Below are 27,181 nucleotides of genomic sequence, written 5' to 3'. Positions count from 1 at the left end.
CACTGAGTAGATAGAACTACCAACGACATTATTCTCCGTCACATAGACTGTGTATAAAGTCTGGGGGAAACGTGGGGGGCTGTCGTTTACATCTGAGATCTTTAGCTGAATGGTTTTGTTCGAGGTGAGCACGGGCGAACCTGCATCTCTGCAGGTAATGCTAATACCATATTGAGATACTATTTCTCGATCTAGTAAATCTTTAGTCACCAGTCGGTAGTAGTTCTTAAATGTTGAATCTAATTTGAAAGGAAGGCTATTTGGGATCTCACAGTGGATGTTTCCATTGTCTCCCACATCTGAATCCGTTACACTGATTAAGGCTATCACAGTCCCGGGTAGGACATCTTCGGGAACTGAACTGGATAAAGAGGTCACCGTTACCTCCGGCGCATTATCATTCACGTCAACGATTTCTACCAGTACATCGCAATGCACAGGCACAGATACTGGGCCCTTATCCACAGCTTTCACACTAATCTCCAGCTCTTTTGCTGTTTCAAAATCTAGATGCCCTTTAACTCTAATTTCTCCCGTTTTGGGATCCACACTGAACAGTTCCCGCACTTTAACAGAAGCGTGGCTACCGAAAGAATAAACTATTTCTCCATTGGAACCTTCGTCTAGATCAGTAGCGTTCACTTTGATCACCAAAGTCCCTATGGGTGCATTTTCTAACAAACTGACTCTGTAAAGAGACTGGCTAAAAGTAGGCATGTTATCATTGGCATCCAGTACACGAATGATAATCTGTGCAGTGCCAGACCTCACGGGAATGCCCCCGTCAGTGGCCGTCAGTAGTAACTGCAGGGTGGGCTGCTGTTCCCTGTCAAGAGGCTTCTCCATTACTAGAACTGGGAGTTTACCGTCCTCACTGCGAGACTGTACATCCAGCTCAAAATATTGGTTCGGAACCAACTGGTAGGTTTGCAAGGAGTTGGTGCCGACATCCGGATCGTAGGCGGACTCCAATGGGAAGCGCACTCCTGGAGCCGCTACCTCGGATATTTCCAAACGGAACTGTCTCTTTGGGAAGTGGGGAGCATTGTCGTTTATATCCAGAATCTCCACCTCGACATGGTACACATTCAGAGGGTCCTCAATCACAGCCTCCAGAGTCAACGCGCAACCGAGGTTTGATCCACACAGCTGTTCTCTATCAATATTCTCTTTGATAAGTAAAATCCCATTGTCTAAATTTACGTCGAAGTACTGCTTCCTGGGACCGGACACGATCCGAAAATTCCGAGCCGAGAGCTGGTTAACATCTAAACCCAAATCGGCTGCGATGTTCCCAACAAAGGCGCCCAGCTGCAGCTCTTCAGGAATCGAATACCGAATCTGCCCAGAAACCAGATTCCAGGAGAGCACAAAACACAACAGTTGCCATTTTAATAACCAATATATGTTATAAAATCCCATTTCCAGCACAAAGCATTTCAATTGCTTCGGCACGTCACAGCGCTGCCCAATTATTCCTTGGAATAAAATGACTACGTCTCATTTTTCAAAATCCAAAATAAAGAGCTACATTGTGTCATAATACCTGCAGTTGTGATAAGTCTCCGAGACAATTTCCGACAAATCTTGTCAATTCTTCTAAAATCACTAATAACTGAACATACAGGACCTGATAGAAGGTCACGCAGCTCGCTATCTAATTTCACACTGTATCTGATGGCGGATAGGGAGGAAATGGGGCAGTGAGGATCTCCAGTTGCCATTCAGCTTCTGATTGGTGAATGGAGCCACATTGGTCTTCAGCCAATCACAATAGGCAACATTTCTTAAAGCTGACAGCCTTAGAAGATGAACATTTATTGCTGTTCAATCAAAAATTTAACCAACCTCCCTGATCATTATTTTAGAGATCTAATTCTCTCCCATAAAGGGAGGCCTGAAGAACAAAGAACAAAGAACAAAGAAAATTACAGCACAGGAACAGGCCCTTCGGCCCTCCAAGCCTACGCCGATCCAAATCCTCTATCTAAACCTGTCGCCTATTATCTAAGGGTCTGTATCTCTTTACTTCCTGCCCATTCATGTATCTGTCTAGATACATCTGAAAAGACGCTATCGTGCCCGCGTCTACCACCTCCGCTGGCAATGCGTTCCAGGCACCCACCACCCTCTGCGTAAAGAACTTTCCACGCATATCCCCCCTAAACTTTTCCCCTTTCACTTTGAACTCATGTCCCCTTGCAATTGAAACCCCCACTCTGGGAAAAAGCTTCTTGCTTTCCACCCTGTCTATATCTCTCATGATTTTGTACACCTCAATCAGGTCCCCCCTCAAGGAGAACTTAAGGGCCATCTATATATTCCCTGTAAAACACACGCCGCCACGCATGCTTCCTTAACTAGATGCGGTGATGCTTTAACCAGAACCCCTAATTGAACCATTTCCACCCTATGTTGAATATGTCAGTTTCACTTGTCTTATTCTTACATATAGTCTTGATGCTCCCTTTGACCTCTGAACCGTGATGTCGACATAGGTGATGTTGGCTGTTCCTCAACACATACAAGATTACGAAATACGATTGGTACAACTTGCCCCAGATAAAATTTGAATTCAGCACTACATTATATGCAACATTTACTCGGAGTAATGCTAGTAAGAGTATTTTGCAGATGGTTTCTAATTTCTCAGATGCTCTTCCATTTTATATCTCGTGCATTTTTTTCTGTTACACATTGTAATGACTGTGCATTTTTCCCGATTGGGAGGAAAGTCCTTTAACGATTACAAGGCATTAATCGTAGATAAAGCTGAGCGCCCCTCCCCCAGGAAGTACCACTATGCAATACTTTGCTACTTCCAAAGATACAAGGAAATAACATAGGGTACTGAGATTCTAACTTTTAGGTATCACCTTCAACTTCACATTATCGCACAGAAATAACTATGCGTTGGAATTCTCAATTGCATTTAGGTACAATCAAATCAAACTTGTGAGGTATCTATTTTTTCCCTTTTAAGAAATACCTCACCTCACTATTTACAGTGTTTCTATAATTTGCAGAAGGTGACGTGTGTGGATGTTTTTCTTTCTCAATATATTCACCCCTGACGTTATATTTCAAGGCAGATGAACTGCACACGTTAGGAAAGGCGGAGTCTCGCTTGTTCGAATCTAAAGTTGAATATGTCTCGTAGCGGAAACTCTGAGAAAGCGGATCGCCTCCAAATACCTCCACATAATTTGGAGGTATCTGAATGTTTCTGCTGGCTTTTTGAATCCCATTGAGCGAATTTCGTGATTGGCAACAGCACCAGGCGTTCAGATCACAGCTGTAAACACCAAACCCAGTTCTGCTTTTGTGCACCTTCACAGCGAGAATGATTAAAATTACCAGAAAAATGGCCGAAATTATCCCTAAAGATATCACCAAATAAAAACTCAAACCAGAAGTGAACCCGGGATCTTCAGTCAAATTGCTGATATCAGAAAGCAGCTGTGTACCCCCATCGACCACCGATAAACTGATAGTCATGGACGCTGAAAGCGGTGGCGTCCCGTTGTCTTTCACCATGATTGTTAACCTTTGCTTCGTTGCATCTTTGTCCCTAATGTCACGAATTGTCCAGATTTCGCCTGTCTCCGGTGAAATTGTGAAAAGTCCTGGGTCAGTAGCCTGAAGAATCTGGTAAGAAAGGCGAGCATTCTGGCCAGAATCAGCATCGGTGGCAGATACTTTGGTAACCAGATAGCCTGGTTCTGCGAAGCGGGACATTGTCTCCATTACTGTGGATCCATATTCAGGTAGTGGATGCAGGATCACTGGGGCATTGTCGTTCTGGTCAAGGATAACAACATTCACTGATATGTTGCTGGTAAGTGGTGGGACTCCAGAGTCCTGTGCCTGAACCTGGAGCTGAAAGTTTTTGAGTTCCTCGTAATCAAAAGTTCTCTGAGCAAATATGATTCCATTCTCCGAACTAATATACACGTAGTCGGTCACTGGTTTGCCCTGGATCTGGTTCCTCGAAATGGAATAAGATACTCGAGCGTTCTCGGTAAAATCCGGATCAGAAGCTGTCACTGAGAGGATAGAGGCTCCGATAACGTTATTCTCCATCACATAGGCTGTGTACGAAGACTGTTTAAAATGTGGCGCGTTGTCATTTACATCTGCGATCTCCACCTGCACGGTTTTCTTGGAAGTGAGAGGACTCGATCCTGCATCGCTACAGAGTATAGTGACGTCATATTTGGAGATATTTTCGCGGTCCAGTTGTTCCCATGTTAGCAATTTGTAATAGTTCTTTAAGGGAGAATTCAATTTAAAGGGAAGGTTATTTGGGATTTGACAATGAATCTGGCCATTTTCTCCCGAGTCTTTATCTGTAGTACTAATCAAAGCTATCACAGTCCCTGGCACAGAGTCTTCGCGAACTGGACTGAACAAGGAAGTCACTATCACCTCAGGTGAGTTATCATTCGCATCAGTAACATCCACGTGTATATGACAGTATACAGGTATTGCGGCAGGACCCTTATCCATTGCTTGAACGTTAATTTCAAAAGCACTTTTTTCTTCAAAGTCTAAATTCCCTTTCACTCTGATTTCCCCAGTTTTGGAATTCAGACTAAACAGTTCACGCACTGTCGCTGAGGTATGACTGGTAAAAGAATATTCTATCTCCCCAAATGAACCATCATCCAAGTCAGTTGCATTAAGTTTGATCACCAATGTTCCTTTGGGCACGTTTTCACTCAGGCTGACCCTATAATCCGACTGGGAGAACACAGGAGAGTTGTCATTGGCGTCCTGTACCACTATTGTTATTTGAGCAGTGCTGGACCTCGGAGGGACCCCGCCGTCCTTGGCAATTAGCTCTAACCTGTGGGTTGACTCTCTCTCTCTATCTAATGGCCTTTCCAGCATTAACACTGGCAGCTTCTCCTCTCCACTGCGGGTCTCAATGTCGAGGGCGAAGTACTGGTTTCCAACCAGTTGATAGTTTTGTAGGGAGTTGCTTCCAACGTCCGGATCGTGCGCGCACTCGAGGGGAAAGCGCGCTCCCGGTGCGGCCACTTCACTGATTTCAAGGCGGAACTGGTTCTGTGGGAAATTGGGAGCGTTGTCATTTACATCCAAAACCTCCACTTCAATTCGGTAGACATTCAGTGGAGTTTCGATCACAGCCTCCATTGGCAACATGCAAGTGAGGCTCGGCCCACAAAGCTGCTCTCTGTCAATCTTTTCCTTCACAAACAAAATCCCATTGTCTAAATTTACGTCCAAATACCTTTTCCTGGGACCGGGCACAATTCGAAAATTCCGAGCCGAGAGCTCTTTCACATCTAAACCCAAATCCTCTGCGATATTCCCAACAAAGGCGCCCAGTTGCAATTCTTCAGGAATCGAATAACGAATCTGTCCCGAAACCAGAACCCAGAAGGGGAATACACAGTACAACAGTTGCCATTTTATCAACCAATATATTCTATAATATCCCATTTCCAGCGAAAAACATTTCAAATGCTTCAGCGCAGCACCGCTCCGTCCGCCACTTCGTCTCAATAAACTTCTTTATCTATCATTTTAAGAGAGCTATAATTTGAAAAATACCTGCAGTTTTGAAAATCCTGGCGCTATTTGTGACAAATGTTCTTATTATTTATAAAATCATCCATAGATGCCTGTTCAAATCCTAATATGCGCAGCTTGCTGTCCATTTTTACACTGTAGCTGATCTTACGTGATGGTGGATGAGGAGGGAAGGGGGATCTCCAGACAACTTCTAGCTTCTGATTGGTGAACGTAATCATGTTCACATTCAGCCAATCACTGCCCCAAGCATTGCTTAAAGCTAGAATGGCCTTGCAAAGCTCTGCGTAAAAGCAATATTTATGGTTGTACAACCAAAAATATTTCCATCCTTTTCCTTCAATATTTTGAATTTATTTTCCCTACCATAGAATCTTTTAGACTTTAGGACACAACTTTCTTTCAAGATAACGGCAAGGCTAATGGGGCTCGTTGTTATGTATAGGTAAATGGTACAACAGTTTCTGGCCAAGAGGATATGCACGTTTAACGTGAATATGTTAATAATACGTCACTTATGGAGGAGCCCATAACAAACACACGTCTGGAGATTGTTCATTAGGTACTTAGGAAGAAAAACATAACATAAGAAATAGGAGCAAGAATAGTTCACAGGGCCCATCGAACCAACTCCTCTATTCAGTAAGATCATGGTTCAAGAAGGGCCTGTTTGGGTGCTGTATCTCTCTATGACTCTAACTTCTACCTTAACTGCAATTTCCTGCCCTATCCCCATATCCCTCGATTCACTTCATGCCCAAAAATCTGTCAAACTCAGTTTTGAATATACTAATCGACTGAGCATCCACAGCTTTCTGGGGTAGAGAATTCCAAAGATGCACAACCTTCTGACTTAAGAACTTTCTCCTCAACTCAGTCCTAAATGGCCCACCGTTATTCTCAGACTATGAGCACTAGTTCCAGTCTCTATTGCCAGGGGAAACAGCATCTGAAACATACTTTTTGTCTGTAATAATGGATTCCATTGTAATCCATATTTTGTGTCAAAACTTTTTAAAAATAATTTCATGCTGGACAACAGCTAAAGTTATCAATATAATGGATTAATTACAAATCGTGTTGACCCTGGCCAGAGATGATGATGCAGAATTTAAAGAGTGAGGAATATTGATAGGCTATGTAGGCATCTCTCCCATCTCCTCATCTTCACGTGCAGAAATCCTTTAGCTGATATGTGTGCATCTGAATCAAATATATGACATGTTCCCCACCCTTTAGGTGGGTGTCTCACCTCACTGTTAACAATGTTTCTAGAATTTGCGGAACTCAACACAGGTGGGGCCTCTTCCTTTCCAACAGGGCTGGCATTGATGTTACTCTTGCCTGCAGGTGGACTATAAATGTTGCGAAACATGAAGTCTCTCTTGATCGTATCCGAAGAGGAACATGTCTCATAGCGAAAGCTCTGAGAAAGTGGATCGCCCCCAAACACTTCAACGTAGTTCGGAGGGATCTGAAGGTTCCGGCCGGCCTTTTGAGTTCTTGCCTCAAAGCAGCAACAGGTGCCCTGGCAAGAGTTACGATCGTCAACAACCAGTCTGTTTTTGTGAACCTTAACAGCGAGGATAACTAAAATCACTAGAAAAATGACCGAAATTAACCCCAAAGATATGACTAAGTAAAAGCTTATATCCGAAGTGAAAACAGGCTCTTCAGATAAACTGTCCACCTCGGATAACATTTCTCTTTTACTTTGTTCCAAAGATATAATCATGGTCATTGTAGCTGAAAGCGATGGTGCCCCGTTGTCTTTTACCACAATAACCAATCTCTGCTTCCTGAGATCCTTGTCCAGGATACCACGGATTGTCCATATTTCCCCTGAGTCCGACGAAATAGTAAAAAGTCCGGGATCAGTAGCCTGAAAAATCTGGTAAGAGAGGCGAGCATTGTGGCCAGAGTCTGCATCAGTTGCGGACACTTTAGCAACCAGGTAACCTGGCTCGGCGAACCCCGATACAGTCTCTATCGCTGTAGACCCATACTCTGGCGATGGATGTATGATGACTGGGGCATTGTCATTTTGATCAAGGATAATTATGTCCACTGAAGCACTGCTTGTTAGTGGTACAGTCCCAGAATCCTGTGCTTGTATCTGGATCTGAAAGTTTTTGAGTTGTTCATAGTCAAATGTTCTCTGAGAATATATGACACCAGTTTCTGAATTAATATGCACATAAACAGACATTGGCAAGTCCTGATCCCGGGTTTCCAGGATGGAGTAGGACAGTCGAGAGTTTTCGTTTAAATCCGGATCAAAAGCTGTCACTGAGAAGATAGACGAGCCAATAACGTTGTTTTCCATTACGTAGGCTGTGTAGGAAGGCTGGGTAAAGCGTGGCGCGTTATCATTTATATCAGAAACCTCCACCTGGATGGATTTCTTGGATGTGAGAGGAGGAGTTCCTTTATCACTACATATGATTGTAACGTCGAACTTTGAGGTATTTTCGCGATCGAGTGGCTGCTCAGTGAGCAATCTATAATAATTCTTCAAAGAAGAATCCAGTTTGAAAGGAGAGCCACTTGCAATTTGACATTGAACCTGCCCACTATCTCCCGAGTCTTTGTCTTCCACACTGAACAGGGCGACCACAGTACCTGGCAAGGAGTCTTCACTAACAGGACTGAACATAGAAGTCAAAGTCACCTCAGGTGCGTTATCATTGACATCAGTAATGCTCACCAGCACATCACAGTACACAGGGCTTGCGTGAGCGCCCTTGTCCATCGCTTGTACGTTAATCTCAAAAATGCTATTTTCTTCATAGTTCAAATTGCCTTTGACTCTGATTTCGCCAGTTCTGGAATCCACGCTAAACAGTTCACGGACTCTGGCAGAGGCGTGGCTACTGAAAGAGTACACAATCTCTCCATTGGGACCATCGTCTAAGTCAGTAGCGTTTAGCTTGATTACCAGAGTTCCTTTGGATGCATTTTCCAATAGCCTCACCTTATATACTGACTGTGGAAACACTGGCGCGTTGTCGTTTGCATCCTGTACAACGACAATTATCTGAGCAGTGCCAGATTTTTCAGGGATCCCTCCGTCCTTGGCAATTAGCACTAACCTGTGTGTCCTTTGTTTTTCTCTGTCCAGCGGCTTTTGCAACACCAACACTGGCAACTTGCCATCTCCACTGCGCGACTGGATGTCGATTGTGAAATATTCGTTCGCGGCGAGTTGGTAAGTTTGTAAGGAGTTGATTCCAACATCCGGATCCTGCGCCGACTCGAGGGCAAAACGTACTCCTTGCACGGCCACTTCTGAGATTTCCAATCGGAATTGGCTTTTTGGGAAACTGGGAGCGTTGTCATTTACATCCAGAATTTCTACTTGAAAATGATACACATTCAAGGGATTTTCGATCACGGCCTCTAAGGACAATGTGCATATGAGGCTCGACCCGCAGAGCTGCTCTCTGTCAATTTTTTCCTTCACAAACAAGATCCCATTGTCCAAATTTACATCCAGATACTGTTTCCTGGGACCAGACACAATCCGAAAACTGCGAGCTTTCAGCTCTTTCACGTCTAAGCCCAAATCGTCCGCGATATTCCCAACAAAGGCACCTAATTGCAATTCTTCAGGAATTGAATAGCGAATTTGTCCCGAAACCAGAACCCAGAAGGATAACAGACAATACAAAATTGACCATTTTAACAGCCAATATATTTTTGAAAATCCCATTTCCCGCACAAAGCATTCCAAATCCGTCAGTGCGACACGCCATTCAATAATTCCTTGAAATAAGATTCCGTATAAACCATTTTCAATGATAGAAAGGGCAATATTGCATGAAGATACCTGTTTTTCCCCTCCAAAAATCACTGAGATTTCGTTCGAATCCTCTTAAAATTGCCAATGTATGCGAATACAAAACCCGGTACAGAGCTACGCAGCTTGCTGTGCGGGTTTACACTATATCTAATCGTACGTAATGGTGGATAGGGAGGGAAGGGGGCAGTCAAGATCTCCAGACACATTACAGCTTCTCATTGGTGAACTGGAATTCAACCAATCATCATACAGAACATTGCTTAAAGCTGGAATGTCTCTGTTAGCCTCTGTGTGATATTTAACATTTATTATTGTGCAGTCTAAATTTCTGCTGCCTTTTCCTGCATTATTTTGGAGATTTTTTTTCTCTCTGTCAAACTTTAGCAGAATTTCTGAAGATCACTTCTTTGGAACCCATTTAACAACCTGAACTTATGTTACCTCTTTTCTTATGAGGCATTGTGTGACTTGACTCAAGCCTTGGAATGTCCTGAGTCATGCCCCCTTTCAATACAAATTGGCAGGATCGCATTTTGGTAACTGGGAATGCTTAATCCCCACTGAGTCAATTCATATTCGTTTGACTGATTGCTGATTAAACTATATCCCTGAGAAAAATATGCGGTGTTAAAATTCTCCATAAGGATGTAAATCCAACACTATAACTCAAGGCAACAACATGGAATGCCAACAGCAGAGCACTGATACTAAATTTCTTTGAATCTCACAGACCCAGGTGAAATTCCAGAGTAAGCAATTTCTCGTTATTTTCTTTTACTAAAATGCAGATGTTAGCACATTGAAGTCTGGTGTGTGCGATTGTGAATTATCCACACAAACTTAATGGTAACCTCTAACTGGCACAATCAGCGTAATGGTAAAGCAATACAATGCATTGAAGGACAACTTATTGAATAGCACAGGAACTGGCCCAGGATTAGCCACTGGGAAATCAGATAGCAAAGCAGGTTGAAAGGATTGCTTCTTAGGTATTTCCTAAATCCGATCTCCATGATCGAAATGGTTTCAGTGAACATTTGTATTTCCAAATCAAACCCATGAGGTGTTCTTTTCGCCCTCGAATAAGGACCTCACCTCATTATTCACAGTGTTCCTGCACTGCGCAGAGTTCGGTGTTCGTGTGGTCTCTCCATTCCCCAAAGTGCCACTCGGGATACCATTCTTCCTTGCAGGCGGACTGCACCTGTTTGAAAATGTGAAATCTCTCTTTGTGGAATGTGAGGTTGAGCATGTGTCATAGCGGAAACTCTGAGAGAGTGGATCACCGCCAAACACTTCAACATAGTTCGGCGGTATCTGAAGGCTTCTACTGCTTCTTTGAACTCTGTGTAAGGAGTTTCGTGTTGTAAAACAGCCACAAGTGTCTAGTGAGGAGTTGTTGTGGACCTTAATAGCGAGGATAATCAAAATCACCAGGAAAATGGACGAGATGACGCCTAAAGTTATCACTAGGTAAAAGCTGGCATCAGAAACGGACCCAGGATCTTCAGACAAACTGTTCACATCGGAAAGCATTTGTACATCGGTTCCCGCCACAGACAGGATGAATGTCACGGTGGCTGTCAGCGGCGGTGATCCGTTGTCTTTAACACCGATTACTAACTTTTGCTTAGTAGCATCATTATTCATAATGTTGCGGATTGTCCAGATTTCTCCCGTATCCGGTGAAATAGTAAAGAGGCCAGCGTCAGTAGCTTGGAGAATCTGGTAGGTAAGACGAGCGTTCTGGCCAGTATCACCATCAGTAGCAGAAACTTTGGCAACCAGGTAGCCTGGTTCTGCGAACCGGGATACCGTCTCTAATACCGTGGAGCCGAACTCAGGTAATGGATGCACAATCACGGGGGCGTTGTCATTCTGATCAAGGATAATTATAGCCACGGAAGTGTTGCCAGAAAGTGACGGGGCCCCAAAGTCCCGTGCCTGAACTTGGATTTGAAAGGTTTTGAGTTGTTCGTAGTCAAAAGTTCTCTGAGAATATATGACACCGTTGTCCGAGTTAATAGAGACATAAGTGGACGCCGACTTGCCCTGAATCAAAGTCTCCGTGATAAAGTAGGACAGATGGGCGTTCTGATTTAAATCTGGATCGAAAGCAGTCACCGAGAATATGGACGCGCCAATAGCGTTGTTCTCCATCACATACGCTGTATATAAAGGCTGCGTAAACTGTGGTGGGTGGTCATTTATATCTGAAACCACCACCTGGATGGTTTTGCTACATGCGAGTGGAGGGATTCCTGCATCACTGCACACTATAGTTAGATTGTAGTTTGATACATGCTCCCGATCTAGTGCCTCGCGTGTAACTAGTCTGTAATAGTTATTTAAAGATGAATCTAGTTTAAAAGGAAGCCCGTTTGGGATTTGACATTGTACGTGTCCGTTTTGTCCCGAGTCTTTGTCTGTTGAACTAATCAGAGCCACCACAGATCCGGGGAGGGAATCTTCACTGACAGGACTGAACAAAGATGTTAGAGTCACCTCAGGTTCATTGTCATTCACATCAACTATGTCAACCACCACGTGACAGTACACAGGGGTTGCGTGAGCTCCCTTGTCCTTTGCTTGCACGTTAATCTCAAAAACACGGTTTTCTTCATAGTCCAAATTTTTCTTAATTTTGATTTCACCAGTTTTTGAATCCAACTCAAACAGTTCACGGACTCTATTCGAAGTATGACTGCTAAATGAATACACAATCTGCCCATTGAGACCAACATCCGAATCAGAGGCATCTAGTTTGATCACCAAGGTTCCTTTGGGTACATTCTCCAGCAAACTAACCCTATAGACCGACTGGGTGAAAACAGGTGCGTTATCGTTGGCATCCTCCACTGCGATCACTATTTGAGCAGTGCCAGATCTCACAGGAATCCCTCCGTCCTCAGCAATTAACACTAACCTGTGTGCATTTTCCTTTTCTCTGTCCAGGGGTCTTTCCAAAACTAAAACCGGTAACTTTCCATCGCCACTGCGCGTCTCGACATCCAGGGTGAAATAGTCGTTGGCTACCAACTGGTAGCTTTGTACGGAGTTGGTCCCAACGTCCGGGTCCTGCGCGCACTCCAGAGCAAAGCGCGTTCCCGAGGCAGCCACCTCTGAGATTTCCAGCCGGAACTGGCTCTCTGGGAAACTCGGAGCGTTGTCATTTACATCCAGAATCTCCACTTGAAAATGGTACACATTCAGGGGATTTTCGATCACGGCCTCCAAGGACAATGTGCAAGTGAGGCTCGACCCACAGAGCTGCTCTCTGTCTATTTTTTCCTTCACAAACAAAATCCCATTGTCTAAATTTACGTCCATATACTGCTTACTGGGGCCAGTCACAATCTGAAAGCCGCGAGCTGAGAGCTCCTTTTTATCCAAACCCAAATCTTCTGCGATATTCCCAACAAATGCACCCACATTCCGTTCTTCAGGAATCGAATAATGTATCTGTCCAGAAGCTAGTTCCCAGGCAGAGATGATACAATATAAAAGTTGCCATTTCAATAACCAATATATTTTATAATATTCCATTTCCAGCACAAAGCATTTCGAGTGATTGAGCACAACGCGGCGCCGTTGAATAATTCCTGGGGAAAGTGTCAATTATGTTTCCATTTTACCAAAACAGCTAGATTGCATGAACAACAAACATATTTTTAAAAATCGGCTTAATTATTTCTGACAAACCTTCTTATTTCTCCTAAAATCGCCAGTGGATGAGTGTAGAAACCCTAATGCAACGAGACGCAGCTCTATCCAAGATTACTCGATATCTGGTCGTATATAATGGCGGAAGGGGAGGGTAGGACAGTAAGGATCTCCAGTCACATTACAGCTTTTCATTGGTGAGAAAAAGCTGACTTACATTCAGCCAATCACTGCACTAAGCATTTCTTAAAGCTGGACTGCCTTTCTAAACCTTTGTGCAATATTCACATTTATTGTCGTGCAATGTAAAATCAAACTAACTGTTTTTTTTAAGATTTTGGAGTTGCTTTCACTCAGTTACACTAATAATTACATCTTAAATAGATTTGATACTTAACTGGAACTGTATCAGAAAACTGATCAAATGATACACTACATTGAATGCTTCATTGATGAGCTGTTGGTTTGACTCACCACAAAGCTCAGGGTTCTGATTCATTTCTCCATTCCCAGCTACAAGAGTGGGTCAGAGGCTTGGGAATCCTGCAGTGAGTAACTCAACTCCTTACTCCCTAAAGCCTGTCCACCATCTACAAGGCACAATTCAGGAGTGTGGTGTAATACTCTCCACTTGCCTGGATGGGTGCAGCTCCAACAACACTCAAGAAGCTTGACACCATCTAGGACAAAGCACACTGCTTGATTGGCACCCCATCCACCACCTTCAACATTCACTCCCTTCACCACTGATGCACATTAGCAGCAGTGTGTACCATCTACAAGATGCACTATAGCAACTCACCAAGGCTCCTTCCACAACATCTTCAAATCTGCGACCTCTACCACCTAGAAGGACACAGACAGCAGACGCGTGGGGACACTTGGAGTTCCCCTCAAAGCCACACATCACCCTGAAATAAAATCAAAAAGTGTTGGAAATACTCAGCAGCTCTGACAGCATCTGTGGAGAGAGAAGCAAAGTTGACGTTTCAGGTCTGTGACTTTCATCACGTCACAGATGCTGCCAGACCTGCTGAGTATTTCCAGCACTTTTTGTTTTTGTTTCAGATTTCCAGCATCTGCAGTATTTTGCTTTTATTACACGCACCATCCTGACTTGGCACTATGTCACCGTTTCTTCACTGTCACTGGGTCAAAAACCTGGAACTCCCTTCCTAACAGCACTGTGGGTGCACCTACACCTGATGGGCTGCAGCAGTTCAAGAGGCGGGGGTGTTGGGGGGTGGGGGGGGGGGGGGGGGATGGGAGGGGGGTGGTGGGTGGTGAGGGCTCACCATCACCTTCTCAAGGGCAATTCGGGATGGCCAATAAATGCTGGTCTTGTCAGTGGTGCTAACATCCCACGAAAGAATAAAACAAGATAAATCTATCTAATTCACTTTGACATTACCTGCAATTATATTCGGCAATGACACACAATGTGCCTATCTGATGACTAAAATGCAATAGAGAAAAACATTAGGAAGTATTAATTTTAATGAACTCTCCCTGAAAAAACTGAACCCATTTCCATCTGAAGCCCTATATATATCTTAGGTTCGTAACTGAAGGAGATCAACAATAGCGAATTACTTACGATGTGCTGTTAAACACAATTACCGAGCCAATGGCAATCTTTCATATTTAGTCTTATAATCTACAGATGTTTTAGCTACAACAGTGAAGCACCCAATCTAGTTTATGGCCTAATATGTGTTGCAAGGGCGGTACAGTAGTGACAGTGGCAGCTACAGCAGCTATTTAAATACAAGCGAATGTTAAAAAAAAACTGTTACCGCTCATCTGGGCCTGTCTGCAGATAACCATACGAAATTGCATAAAAAGTAAAACAAGTGCTCTAAATTCCGGAGACCATTCCATCTGCATATTTTCGATTAAGATTGACTTTTCTTTCCAACAAGGCATCTCACCTCACTAAGTATAGAATTCTCAGAATTTGAGAATGATGCTTTTCCCCCGTTTGCAATGATTTCACTCTTGGCTGTAACCTTTCCCGTTGACGAACTGCACGTGTTGGGAAATAAGAGGTCCCCCTTTATCGAACGTGACGTTGAACATGTGTCGTAGCGGAAACTTTGGGAAAGGGGATCGCCCCCAAATACTTCAACATAGTTGGGAGGTATCTGAAGATTCCGGCTGGCTTTCTGAATTCCATTCCGCGAATACCTTGATTCAAAGCAACAACATGACCCCAAAATGCAGTTGTGGCCACCAAAAGCATTTCTGTTTTTATGAACCTTAACAGCTAGAATAATTAAAACCACCAGAAAAATGGATGAGATTATTCCTAATGATATGACTAAGTAAAGACTGGTATCCGAAGCGAAGCCAGGGTTTTCAGACAAACTGCTTCGGTCGTTGAGCATTTCTGTATCGCCCTCAACCACTGACAAGATGATCGTCATTGTAGCAGAAAGTGCTGGTGTTCCATTGTCATTTACCAGGATGACCAATCTCTGCTTGGGTGCATCTGACTTTGTAATTCTACGGATTGTCCATATTTCGCCCGTGTCCTGTGAAATAGTAAAAAGTCCCAAATTAGTAGCATGGAGGATCCGATAGGCGAGGCGAGCATTTTGTCCAGAGTCCGCATCAGTGGCCGTCACTTTGGCCACTGGGTACCCTGGGTCCGCGAATCTGGAGACCGTCTCTGTCGTTGTCCCATGCTCAATCGCTGGATACACGATCACTGGGGCATTATCATTCTGGTCAAGGATAATAATGTTGATGGAAACGTTGCTAGCGAGTGGCGGGACTCCAAGATCGTGCGCCTGAACTTGGATCCGAAAGTTTTTCAATTGTTCATAGTCAAAAGATCTGTAAGAATATATAATGCCATTCTCTGCATTAATATAAATGTATTTGCTTACTGATTCACCCTGAACCTGACTATCCAGGATAGCATAGGATAGCCGACCATTCTGCTCTATGTCCGCATCAAATGCTGTTACTGAGAAAATGGACGCACCGATATTATTGTTCTCCATCACGTATGCTGTAAGGAAAGGTTGCGCAAACTGTGGTGCGTTGTCATTTCTGTCTGAAACTTCAACCAGGATGGTTTTGTTGGTTGTGAGAGGCGGGGTTCCTCCATCACGGCAGCTAATAGTAAGGTCATAGGTGGAGGTGTATTCGCGGTCCAGCAGGTCCTGCGTGAGCAACCTTAAATACTTCTTCGAGGATGAATCCAGCGTGAATGGAAGATGATTTCCGATTTGGCATCGCAGCTGCCCGTTTTCACCGGAATCTCTGTCTGACGCACTGATCAGAGCTACTACAGTCCCAGGCAGAGAGTCTTCAGGAACTGGGCTAGATAAAGAAGTCAGTGTCACCTCAGGCGCATTATCATTTACATCAATAATGTTCAATAAAACGTGACAGTACGCTGGCTTGGCGTTAGGTCCCTTGTCCTTTGCTTGTATAATAATCTCAAAAACACTAATATCCTCATAATCCAAATTCGTTTTAACTCTTATTTCACCAGTTTTGGAATCCAAACCAAACAGTTCACGGACTCTGGCAGATGTATGGCTACTGAAAGAGTACACAATCTCTCCATTGGAACCGTCATCCAGATCAGTGGCATTTACCTGCAGTACCAAGACCCCTTTGGTTACGCTTTCTGATAGATTGATCCTGTAAACCGATTGAGGGAAAACCGGCGCGTTATCGTTGGCATCTTCAACTATGATTTTGATCTGAGCAGTGCCAGATCTTTCAGGTACCCCACCGTCTTTGGCCAATAGCAGTAATGTGTGGGTAGACTGCTTCTCTCTGTCCAGGGGTTTTTCCAGCACCAGCACGGGTAACTTCCCATCTCCAATACCTGCTCCAACGTTTAGCATGAAGTATTCATTTGCAACCAGCTGGTAGTTTTGTACGGAGTTGGTTCCAACATCCGGATCGTGCGCGCACTCGAGGGGAAAGCGCGCCCCTAGCGCAGCAACTTCGGAGATTTCAAGGCGGAACTGGCTCTTTGGAAAACTGGGAGCGTTGTCATTTATATCCAGGATATCTACTTCGATTTGGTACAGATTCAGAGGATTTTCAAGCACAGCCTCCAAAGACAAGAGGCAAGTGAGGCTGGGGCCACAGAGTTGTTCTCTGTCAATTTTTTCCTTTACAAACAGAATCCCATTGTCTAAATTTACCTCCAAATGCTGCTTTCTTGGACCTGACACAAGTCGAAAATTCCGAGCCGAGAGCTGCTTAACATCCAACCCCAAATCGTCTGCAATATTCCCAATAAACGCGCCCAGTTGCAATTCTTCAGGAATCGAATAACGAATCTCTCCTGAAATTAGATCCCGGGCAATAAACATGCAATATAGAAGTCCCCAGTTTAAAAAACAAAATATATTATAACATCTCATTGCCAGTGTTAAACATTCCAATTTCTTCAGAGCGGCTCCGTCGCGTTCGATTTTTCCTTAGATTCAAATTATTTCAGCCTAATTTCTTCACTAGAAAGACTGCAATGTAGAGAAATACTTTTACTGTTCAAGAAATCGTCGAAATGATATCAGAGAGATCTCCATTTTGTTGCTAAAATGCCCCATTGATGTATCCGCGGAAAGTGCTGTAGCCTCCGTAGCTCGCTATCCAATTTCACATTGTTTCAGGTCGTATGTGATGGTGGATGGGAAGGGAAGCGGCAGTCGGGATCACCAGTCACTTTCTAGCTTCTGATTGGCGGACTCATATTCAGCCAATCAGAATGCGGCTCATTTCTTAAAGCTAGAATGTCCTGTTAAATCGTTATTATTTACATTTATTGTTGCGCAACCAAAAATGTCACGAACATTTTCTTTTAATACTTAGGATTTTTCTTTTCTCTAGAAAACTATTTTTATGGAGTTGTTTTACAATAAATATATTAAAAGTCACCATGTTGAGAGTCCAAGGTAAGAAATACATTTTTATAGGCAATTCATTTTCGAAATGCTGAGGGCACACAGCTAAACCTCAAACTCTTTTATGTTAGCATTCTTTAAATGAACTTAATTGGCTTTATCTAATCCTTTATCATTTATAGGCTCATGACAAACCAGCAATGCGAATAATATTTGAGATTCTGGAGCGAAAGAACACGTCACTGGGTCAGCACTAACTTTTTTTAACCTTTGAGACATGGGTCTGAGTCCTTTTTGGATTGATAAGACGTGGGCCTGCTCGCTAAGTTTTAAGCAGAATCATCCCAGTTTTCAATAGGTGCACTAGCGGAGATAAGGTTCATGGACTGGGCAGAGACTTCCACAGCGCAGAGGATGTTATTTGGCTGATCGTGTCTATGCTGCCTATGTGAAAGAGCTACCCAGATAGTCTTATTCCCCTGCTTTTCCTCCACAGCCCTGAAAAATGGTTCATTTTCACCACCCCTTTGAAAGCCACAATCGACCACCACTATCCTTTCAGGCAACACATTCATTGGAATAGCAAAATGCTACACACACACACACACACACCATCTAATCTTTTCTTTTGTTCTTTTTCCTAGCTGTAAAATGTTGCACAGGTAGCTGTGTTGTCCCTTACATGAGAGTATTGATTACTAACACTGGATTGTTTAAATGGAATGTTGATTCGATCCCTAATACCAAAGTCTCTCAGAGGAATGTAAGAAATTTTAGGAACATTAGATTGCTACTCAGAGCAATGTTTTTGTTCATCTTCATATATCTGCACTACCTGTCACTTTTCCACCATATATTTCATATCTTTCCTTTCTGCACCGAATTAGTTTATTCATGCATCTACTTCATTGTCCATCCCCACTTGTACACCCACAACTCCTCTACCATTTGTCTGAATTTCGTTCTTCTTTCCAACACTGATCTTTAACCTGAGTGCCTTGGTATTTGAAACTAATGTCATAATAAACAATTTATCTGGATGTTTGTCAAGTTCATTCATAACCTGTTAGGTAACCTCAAAATCGTTTTATTTTCAAACATATCGAGCTTGAATTTAGTAGCTGTATCTTTAAAAAAAAACTCCTGATGTCCAAAATCTTCTTGAGGGATGCGTCTGCACTGTTCTAAACGTAATAGTATCCTTCCGAGAAATCAGATGCCCACAACTACTCATGGCATCCCAGATAGATTCTAGCCAGTGCCCTTTTCACAATCATGCAAATTATTTCCACGTCTACTATATTCTCTATGTAATCCAATTAGTTTTTCCATTGGTTAGACTGAAGCTAAACACAACCATCAGTTCAGAGATTTATTCACCATTAGACCTGGATATATGCTCTGATTAGCACATTATACAGTCATAGAGTCATAGAGTTATACAGCACAGAAACAGGCCCACAGTCCGCACTAGCCATCAAACCTATCTATCCTAATCCCATTTTCCAGCGCTTGGCCCGTAGCCTTGTATGCAATGGCGTTTCAAGTGCTCATCTAAATACTTCTTAAATGTTGTGAGGGTTCCTGCCTCTACCACCTCTTCAGGCAGTGTGTTCCAGATTCTAATCACCCTCTGGGTGAATTTTATTTTCCTCAGATCCTCTCTAAACCTCCTGCCCCTTACCTAAAAGCTATGCAAACTGGTTATTCGCACCTCCGCTAAGGGAAAAATGTTCTTCCTGTCTACCCTATCTATGCCCCTCATAATTTTGTATACCTCAATCAGGTCCCCCCTCAGCATTCTCTGCTCTAAGGAAAACAACCCTAGCCTATCCAGTCTCTCGTCATAGCTGAAATGCTCCAGCCCAGGCAACATCCTGGTGAATCTCCTCTGCACCCTCTCCAGTGCAATCACATCCTTCCTATAGTGTGGTGACCAAAACTGTACACAGTACTTCAGCTGTGGCCTAACTAGCGCTTTATGCAGCTCCATCATAACCTCCCTGCTGTTATATTGTATGCTTTGGCTAATAAAGGCAAGTATCCCATATCCGTTCCTAACCACCTTATCTACTTGTGCTGCTGCCTTCAATAATCTATGGACAAATACACCAAGGTCCCTCTGACCCTCTGTACTTCCTAGGGTCCTACCATCCATTGTATATTCCCTTGCCTTGTTAGTCCTCCCAAAATGCATTATCTCACACTTTTCAGGATTGAATTCCATTTGCCACTGCGCCACCCATTTTACCAGCCCATCTATAATCCCCCTGTAATCTAAGGACGTGCTCCTCACCATTTATAACACCACCTATTTTCATGTCATCTGCGAACTTACTGATCATACCTCCTATATTCACGCCTAAATCATTAATGTACACTACAAACAGCAAGGGTCCCAGCACCGATCCCTGTGGTACACCACTGGTCACAGGCTTCCATTCGCAAAAACAACACTTGAACATCACCCTCTACCTCCTGCCACTAAGCAAATTTTGGATCCAATTTGCCAAATTGCCCTGGAGCCCATGGACTGTTATCTTCTTGACCGATCTCCCATGTGGGACATTATCAAAAGTCTTACTAAGTCCATGTAGACTACATCAATTGCTTTACCCTCATCTACACATCTAGTCACCTCCTTGAAAAATTCAATCAAATTTGTTTGACATGATCTCCCCCTGACAAAGCTATGCTGACTATTTCTGATTAATCCCTGCCTCTCCAAGTGGACATTAATCCTGTCCCTCAGAATCTTTTCCAATAGTTTCCCTACCACTGATGTTAGACTCACCTGCCTGTAATTACCTGGTTTATCCCTGCTACCCTTCTTGAATAATGGTACCACATTTGCTGTCCTCCAGTTCTCTGGTACTTCCCCTGTGGCCAGAGAGGATTTGAAAATTTGCATCAGAGCCCCTGCTATCTCCTGCCTTGCCTCACATAGCAACCTGGGATACATCTCAGCTGGGCCTGGGATTTATCCACTTTTAAGCCAGTTAAAACCACTAATACCTCCTCCATTTCAATGCTAACTTTTTCAAGTATATCACAATCCCCCTCCCTGATCTCTACACCTGCATCGTCCTTCTCCATAGTGAACACAGAGGAAGAGTAATTTTCATTGTTCCACAGTTTCAGTTAGTGCCTTCTCCTCTTGACAATGGAATTACCATTGCTAAATCACCCCACCATCAACATCCTAGGGGTTACCATTGGCCAGAAACTGAGCTGGAGCAGCCACATAAATACTGTGGCTACAAGAGCAGGTTGGGAATTCTGCAGTAAGCAACCCACCTCCTCACTCCTCAAAGCCTGCCCATCATCTACAACGCACAAGTCAGGAGTGTGATGGAATACTCTCTACTTCCCTGGATAAATCTGGCACCAACAACAATCAGGAATCTTGACACCATCCAGAACAAAGCAGTCCACTTGATCAGCACCATCTTTAATATTCACTCCCTCCACCATCAATGCACAGTGTAAGCAGTGTGTAGATGCACTGCAGCAACTCACCATGCCTTCCAAACCTGCAATCTCTTCCACCTAGAAGGACAAGGGCAGCAGATGTATGGGAACACCACCACCTGAAATTTCCCCTCCTTGCCACACACCATCCTACCTTGGAGATATATCACCGTTCCTTCACTGTCGCTGGATTGAAATCCTGGAACTCCCTCCCTAACAGCACTGTGGGTGTACCTACACCCCAAGGATTGCAGTGGTTCAAGAGGGCAGATCACCACCATCTTCTCAAGGGCAGTTAGGTATGGGCAATAAATGCTGGCCTTGCCAGCGACGTCCACAACCCATGAAATGAAAAAGAATCTCCTTTTGTATTTTTGCTCCTATTATTATTTTATACCTATTACCATTGAACTGGACTTGCTACCTGCAACCCCAGGTACCAGAAAGATATTTCAATCCTTCTGAATAGTGCTGCAATTCTGTTCGTTATTTGCCTTGCCATCTATTTAGGCATCACGTAATCGTCCGCGCACGCGCGCACATGATGACAGGACACCTTCACCAAAGCGAATTTGAACTAATCAAAACTAAATGACATTCCTTAATGTAGCACATATTATCGAGCTATTAAAGTAAAATCAAAATACTGCGGATGCTGGAATCTGAAATAAAAACAGAAAGTGCTGGAAATACTCTGCAGGCCTGGCAGCATCTGTGGAGAGAGAAACAGAGTTAACGCTTCAGGTCTGTGACCTTTGCTTTTATTACATATTATTAAGCTGATATGATTTGTCATTTATCAAATATAGATCAGCAATATCAGTGACATCGCGTTTAAGTCTGACCAATAAGTAGCCTCTGGTTGGAATCTATAGCAGTGCAGCTTTATCTTATATGTGCAATGAATTGATATCACGCACAATGCACCATGACCAATTAATGGGAGCTAAAGCGGTGGAGCAAAGTATGCAAACAGCCACAATTATTTCACCTTACGGATGTTACACTAAGTATTGAGTTTGCTTTGCGCATGGCGCGTAGAAAACCAAAAGAGCAAAGCAAAAAGTTTACTTATCCATTACAATTCAGCGCTACTAAAGAAACAGACAGAAAACTTGGACGAACTTCACAGTCAATATTTGTCCACCCAGATATAACCAATGAAGTTATATTACAGTGGCCTCACCTCACTAATGTTCCTACAATTGGTAGAGTGTGATGCTTGTGGTTTTCCCTTATCCCACATAGTTTCCTTGCCGACATTATTCTTTCCGGTAGATGAACTACACCGATTGGAATACAAGAATTCTCCCTTGGCCGAATCTGCAGTTGAATAGGTCCCGTAGCGAAAACTTTGGGAAAGTGGATCGCCCCCAAATACTTCAACGTAGTTCGGAGGTATCTGGATATTTCTACTGGCTTTTTGAATCCCATTCAGCGAGCTCCTTGCTGGAAAGCAACAACACAAATCCTGGGCACAGGTAGAGCCACCGAAACCATTCCTGGTTTTGTGGACTGTAATTGCAAGAACAATTAAAACGACTAGAAAAATGGACGACATTATCCCTAAAAATATAACTATGTAAAAACTTATATCATTAGTCAATCCAGGTTGTTCAGATAAATTGCTCCTATCAGCGAGCATTTCTGTATCGCCCTCCATCACTGACAAGATGAGTGTCATTGTAGCAGAGAGCGTTGGTGTCCCATTGTCCTTTACCACGATAACCAGCCTTTGTTTGTTTGCATCTTTACCCGCAAAGCCACGGATTGTCCAGATTTCCCCTGTATCAGGTGAAATGGTAAAAAGGCCAGGCTCAGTCGACTGGAGAATCTGGTAAGAAAGTCGAGCATTCTGACCCGAGTCAGCATCAGTGGCCGTTACCTTAGCAACCAGGTAGCCTGGCTCTGCGAACCTTGATACTGTGTCCAACGCTGTGGAGCCGTACTCCGCGAAAGGATGTACGATCACCGGGGCATTGTCATTCTGATCAAGGACAATTACATCCACAGAAGTATTGCTGATGAGTGGTGGGACTCCAGAGTCCCGTGCCTGAACTTGCACCTGAAAGTTTTTCAGTTGTTCATAATCAAAGGTTCTTTGAGAAAATATGACCCCATTTTTGGAATTGATATTGACGTAACTGGATACCGACTCGCTCTGAACCGGGCTCTCGATAATAGAATAGATTAATCGGGCGTTCTGGTTCAAATCGGGATCAAGAGCCGTCACTGCGAACACTGAAGTCCCAATAACGTTGTTCTCCATTACATAGGCTGTATAGGAAGTCTGCGTAAAATGTGGCGCGTTGTCATTTATGTCCGAAATTTCCACTCGAATAGTTTTCCTGGATGTGAGAGTAGGAGTCCCTGAATCACGGCAGATAACGGAAATGTCATACTTTGAGATATTTTCTCGATCCAGCAGCTGATGACTAAGCAATCTGTAATAGTTCCTTAATGACGAATCTAATCTGAAAGGCAGGTTATTTGCAATTTCACATTTTACCTGCCCATTCTCACCCGAATCTTTGTCCGATACACTAATCAGAGCAACCACAGTCCCGGGTTTGGAATCTTCACTGACAGGACTGAACAAAGAAGTTAGTGTCACCTCAGGTGCGTTATCATTCACATCAATAATATCAACCAGAATATGGCAATATCCGGGAATTGGATTAAGGCCCTGGTCCAGCGCCTGCATGTTAATCTCAAAAACACTGTCTTTTTCATAGTCCAAATTTCCTTTAATTCTGATTTCACCAGTTTTGGAATCCACACTAAACAGTTCAGGGACTCTAACAGAGGTATGACTACTGAAGGAGTACAATATCTCTCCATTGGGACCATCATCTAAATCAGTGGCATTTAGTTTGATAACCAATGTTCCTTTAGGTGAGTTCTCCAACAGGCTAATTCTGTAAACTGAATTTGGGAATACGGGTGCGTTGTCATTTTCATCCTGTACTACAATTATTATTTCAGCAGTACCTGACTTTGGAGGAATGCCTTCATCTTTGGCAATTAGTTCGAACCTGTGGCTCGATTGTTGTTCTCTATCCAAGGGCTGTTCCAGCACTAATACTGGCAACTTTCCGTCCCCGCCGCGCGAATCAATATTTAATGCGAAATATTCGTTAGCAGCCAGCTGGTAGGTTTGCAAGGAATTCGTTCCAACGTCCGGATCGTGCGCGTACTCCAGGGCGAAGCGCGCTCCCGGCGCAGCAAGCTCTGAGATTTTAAGGCGAATCTGGCTGTTCGGAAAACTGGGAGCATTGTCATTTACATCGAGAATCTCTACTTCGATGTGATACACAGTCAAGGGATTTTCGACCACGGCCTCCAAAGATAACATGCATGTGAGGCCCGACTCACAGAGTTCTTCCCTGTCAATTTTTTCTTTCACAAACAAAATCCCATTGTCTAAATTTACCTCCAAATACTGCTTCCGGGGACCAGGCACAACCCGAAAATTGCGAGCTGAGAGCTGTTTTACACGTAATCCTAGATCGTCTGCGATATTTCCAACAAAGGCGCCTGGTTGCAGCTCTTCAGGAATCGAATAGCGAATCTGTCCAGAAACCACAACCCAGAAGAAGAACACACAATACAACAGTTGCCAATTTAGCCAACAATATATTTGATAATATTCCATCGCCAGCACAAAGCATTCCAATTGCTTCAGCGCTGTACGGCGCCGTTCATTCAATCCTGAAAATTGAGGGCTTTATGTTTCATTTTCTTGGAGAAAAGGAACTATAATGCATTAAAATATCTTTAGGTTCTGCGCCTCGCTGAGATTATTTCCAATACTCCTTATTTCTCTGAAAATCCTCAATGGACGCAAAGACCTAACATACGTTACGTAGTTCGCCATTCAGTTTTACACTGTATCTGATCGTGTGTGATGGTGGATAAGGAGGAAAGGGGGCAGTCAAGATCTCCAGTCACATTTCAGCTTCTGATTGGTTAACGGAGTCCTCTCACGTTCCACCAATCACTGTACTGAGTACTTCTTAAAGCTAGAATGTCTTGACAAGCCTTTTGGTTAAAATTAACACTTATTGTTGTGCAATTAAAAATATGGTGATTTTTTTCCTTCATAACTTTAATTCTCTTTGCAAAAGTTCCTTGAGAAATGTTTTACAATGAATATGAGTATTTCCTTCTCGCTCGACAAAACACATTTCCTCGGACGCTACTTATTATAGACACCCTTGAGTTTCTGCTTGTTTCTCTATTAAACACAGTTAATTCAATTTAACCTAACACTTGGCAACATATATTATATACTCATCAACAGTGGCAAAATTTCATGACTCAATAATGGGATTGTTCTTCGAGAAAAGAGGTTCAAAAGTATGATTTTGCTGACTGATCCCAGACAAAGAGGGGCAATGGGTGGCACTGTATACGCTATTGGGGCGGGGGGGGGGGGGGGGGGGGGAGGTGGTGGAGGTAGAATTTGTACTGTATAAAATTTGCAAGTGCACGGTGTAACCGCTCTGCTGTTTTCGTTATTACTCGGCACATGCGAAATAGTTGGATTTGCTGTAAACGAGAGGATTTGCATTTATATAGAACCCTATCAAGTTACAAAGGAAGGTATTAAAGTATTACATGTACTATGAATTACTTCAATGTGCAGTAACAGCTTTTATATAGGAAAAAGATAACCTATTTTGTGCACAGAAGGATCCCACAACTACCAATATGATCAGTTAATGCATTCAGCTTTTTTTCTAGAAAGAATGGTGGAGAGAGGAATGCCGGTCGGAGTCCTCAGATACCTCAAGTTCTTCTTATATTGGATCTAGCTACTGAGGTCCAGCTATTAAGTAAACTGTTTACAAACCCTGGTTGGCACTCCAATCTGCTGCCTAGGAAAGTGCTCTGCACTTGCCTGGTTACATGCATGCCCAGAGTTCCTTGCCAAACAGTTAAAATGCAAATGTTTGGAGGGTGTGGATAAAGCCTACACTTTCCATACATTTAAATACACTTCAGTGGGTTTAGAAAGGATCACGGATTCACGTGGACACAAGAGCACATACTAAACCCGTTTTGACAAAGTTATTGGAGTTATACAGAAACAGAAAGGAATGCAAACAAATCCTGGGAGAAACCATTACATAGCAATGGCACAGAGATGTTGATTGGAAGTAGAAATAGTGCAGAAAACTGAAAATTTGCTTTTAAGGAATCACTTTCATCACCTCATTTACAAATGGTGTATTTTCCCAAAAGTCTCTGCCTATCCAAATCAAACCTGTGAGGAATTTGGTTTTTAGAAGTGCCTCACCTCATTGTTTACAGTGTTGCTGTAATTTTCAGAAATCATTATTCCTGAATTTTCTTTCTGGATGGATTCCTTCAGAACATAATGCTTGTCTGCAGATAACCTGCATGTGTTGGTGGGCATGAAGTCTCTCTTCGCTGACGGCAATGTTGAACATGACTCATAGCGGAAACTCTGAGAAAGTGGATCACCCCCGAATACCTCAACATAGTTCGGTGGTATCTGAAGGTTTCTACTGGCCTTTTGAATTCCATTCAGAGAATTTCTCGTTTCAAAGCAGCAACAGACACCCAGGGAACAGTATTGGCCACTCAAACCATTTCTACTTTTATATACCTTAACAGCGAGGATAATTAAAATCACGAGAAAAATGATAGAAATTGTCCCTAAGGCTATGACCAAGGAAAGGCTCAGATCAGGAGTGAAAACAGGATTTTCAGACAAACCACTGACACTGGAGAATGTTTCAGAATCACCGCCCACCACAGATAAGACGATAGTCACTGTGGCAGA

General features: G+C 43.2%; 2 protein-coding genes across 2 annotated transcripts in view; both read right to left on the bottom strand.

Moving 5' to 3' along the window:
* Nucleotides 1-27,181, bottom strand: part of LOC137375753 (uncharacterized) — a 181,435-nt gene that overhangs the window by 99,209 nt on the left and 55,045 nt on the right. The window lies entirely within an intron of this gene.
* On the bottom strand, nucleotides 17,120-25,251 carry LOC137376079 (protocadherin-10-like). Its single transcript, XM_068044097.1, is given in 3 exon segments — nucleotides 17,120-17,339; nucleotides 22,556-24,953; nucleotides 24,955-25,251. Coding segments are annotated over 3 exon segments (2,631 nt in total). The 5' UTR covers nucleotides 25,041-25,251; the 3' UTR covers nucleotides 17,120-17,192.

Source organism: Heterodontus francisci, chromosome 12, assembly GCF_036365525.1.
Source record: "Heterodontus francisci isolate sHetFra1 chromosome 12, sHetFra1.hap1, whole genome shotgun sequence".
Lineage (NCBI taxonomy): Eukaryota > Metazoa > Chordata > Chondrichthyes > Heterodontiformes > Heterodontidae > Heterodontus > Heterodontus francisci.
The sequence above is the reverse complement of the archived record's forward strand: the minus strand, read 5'-3'. Positions and strand labels throughout refer to the sequence as shown.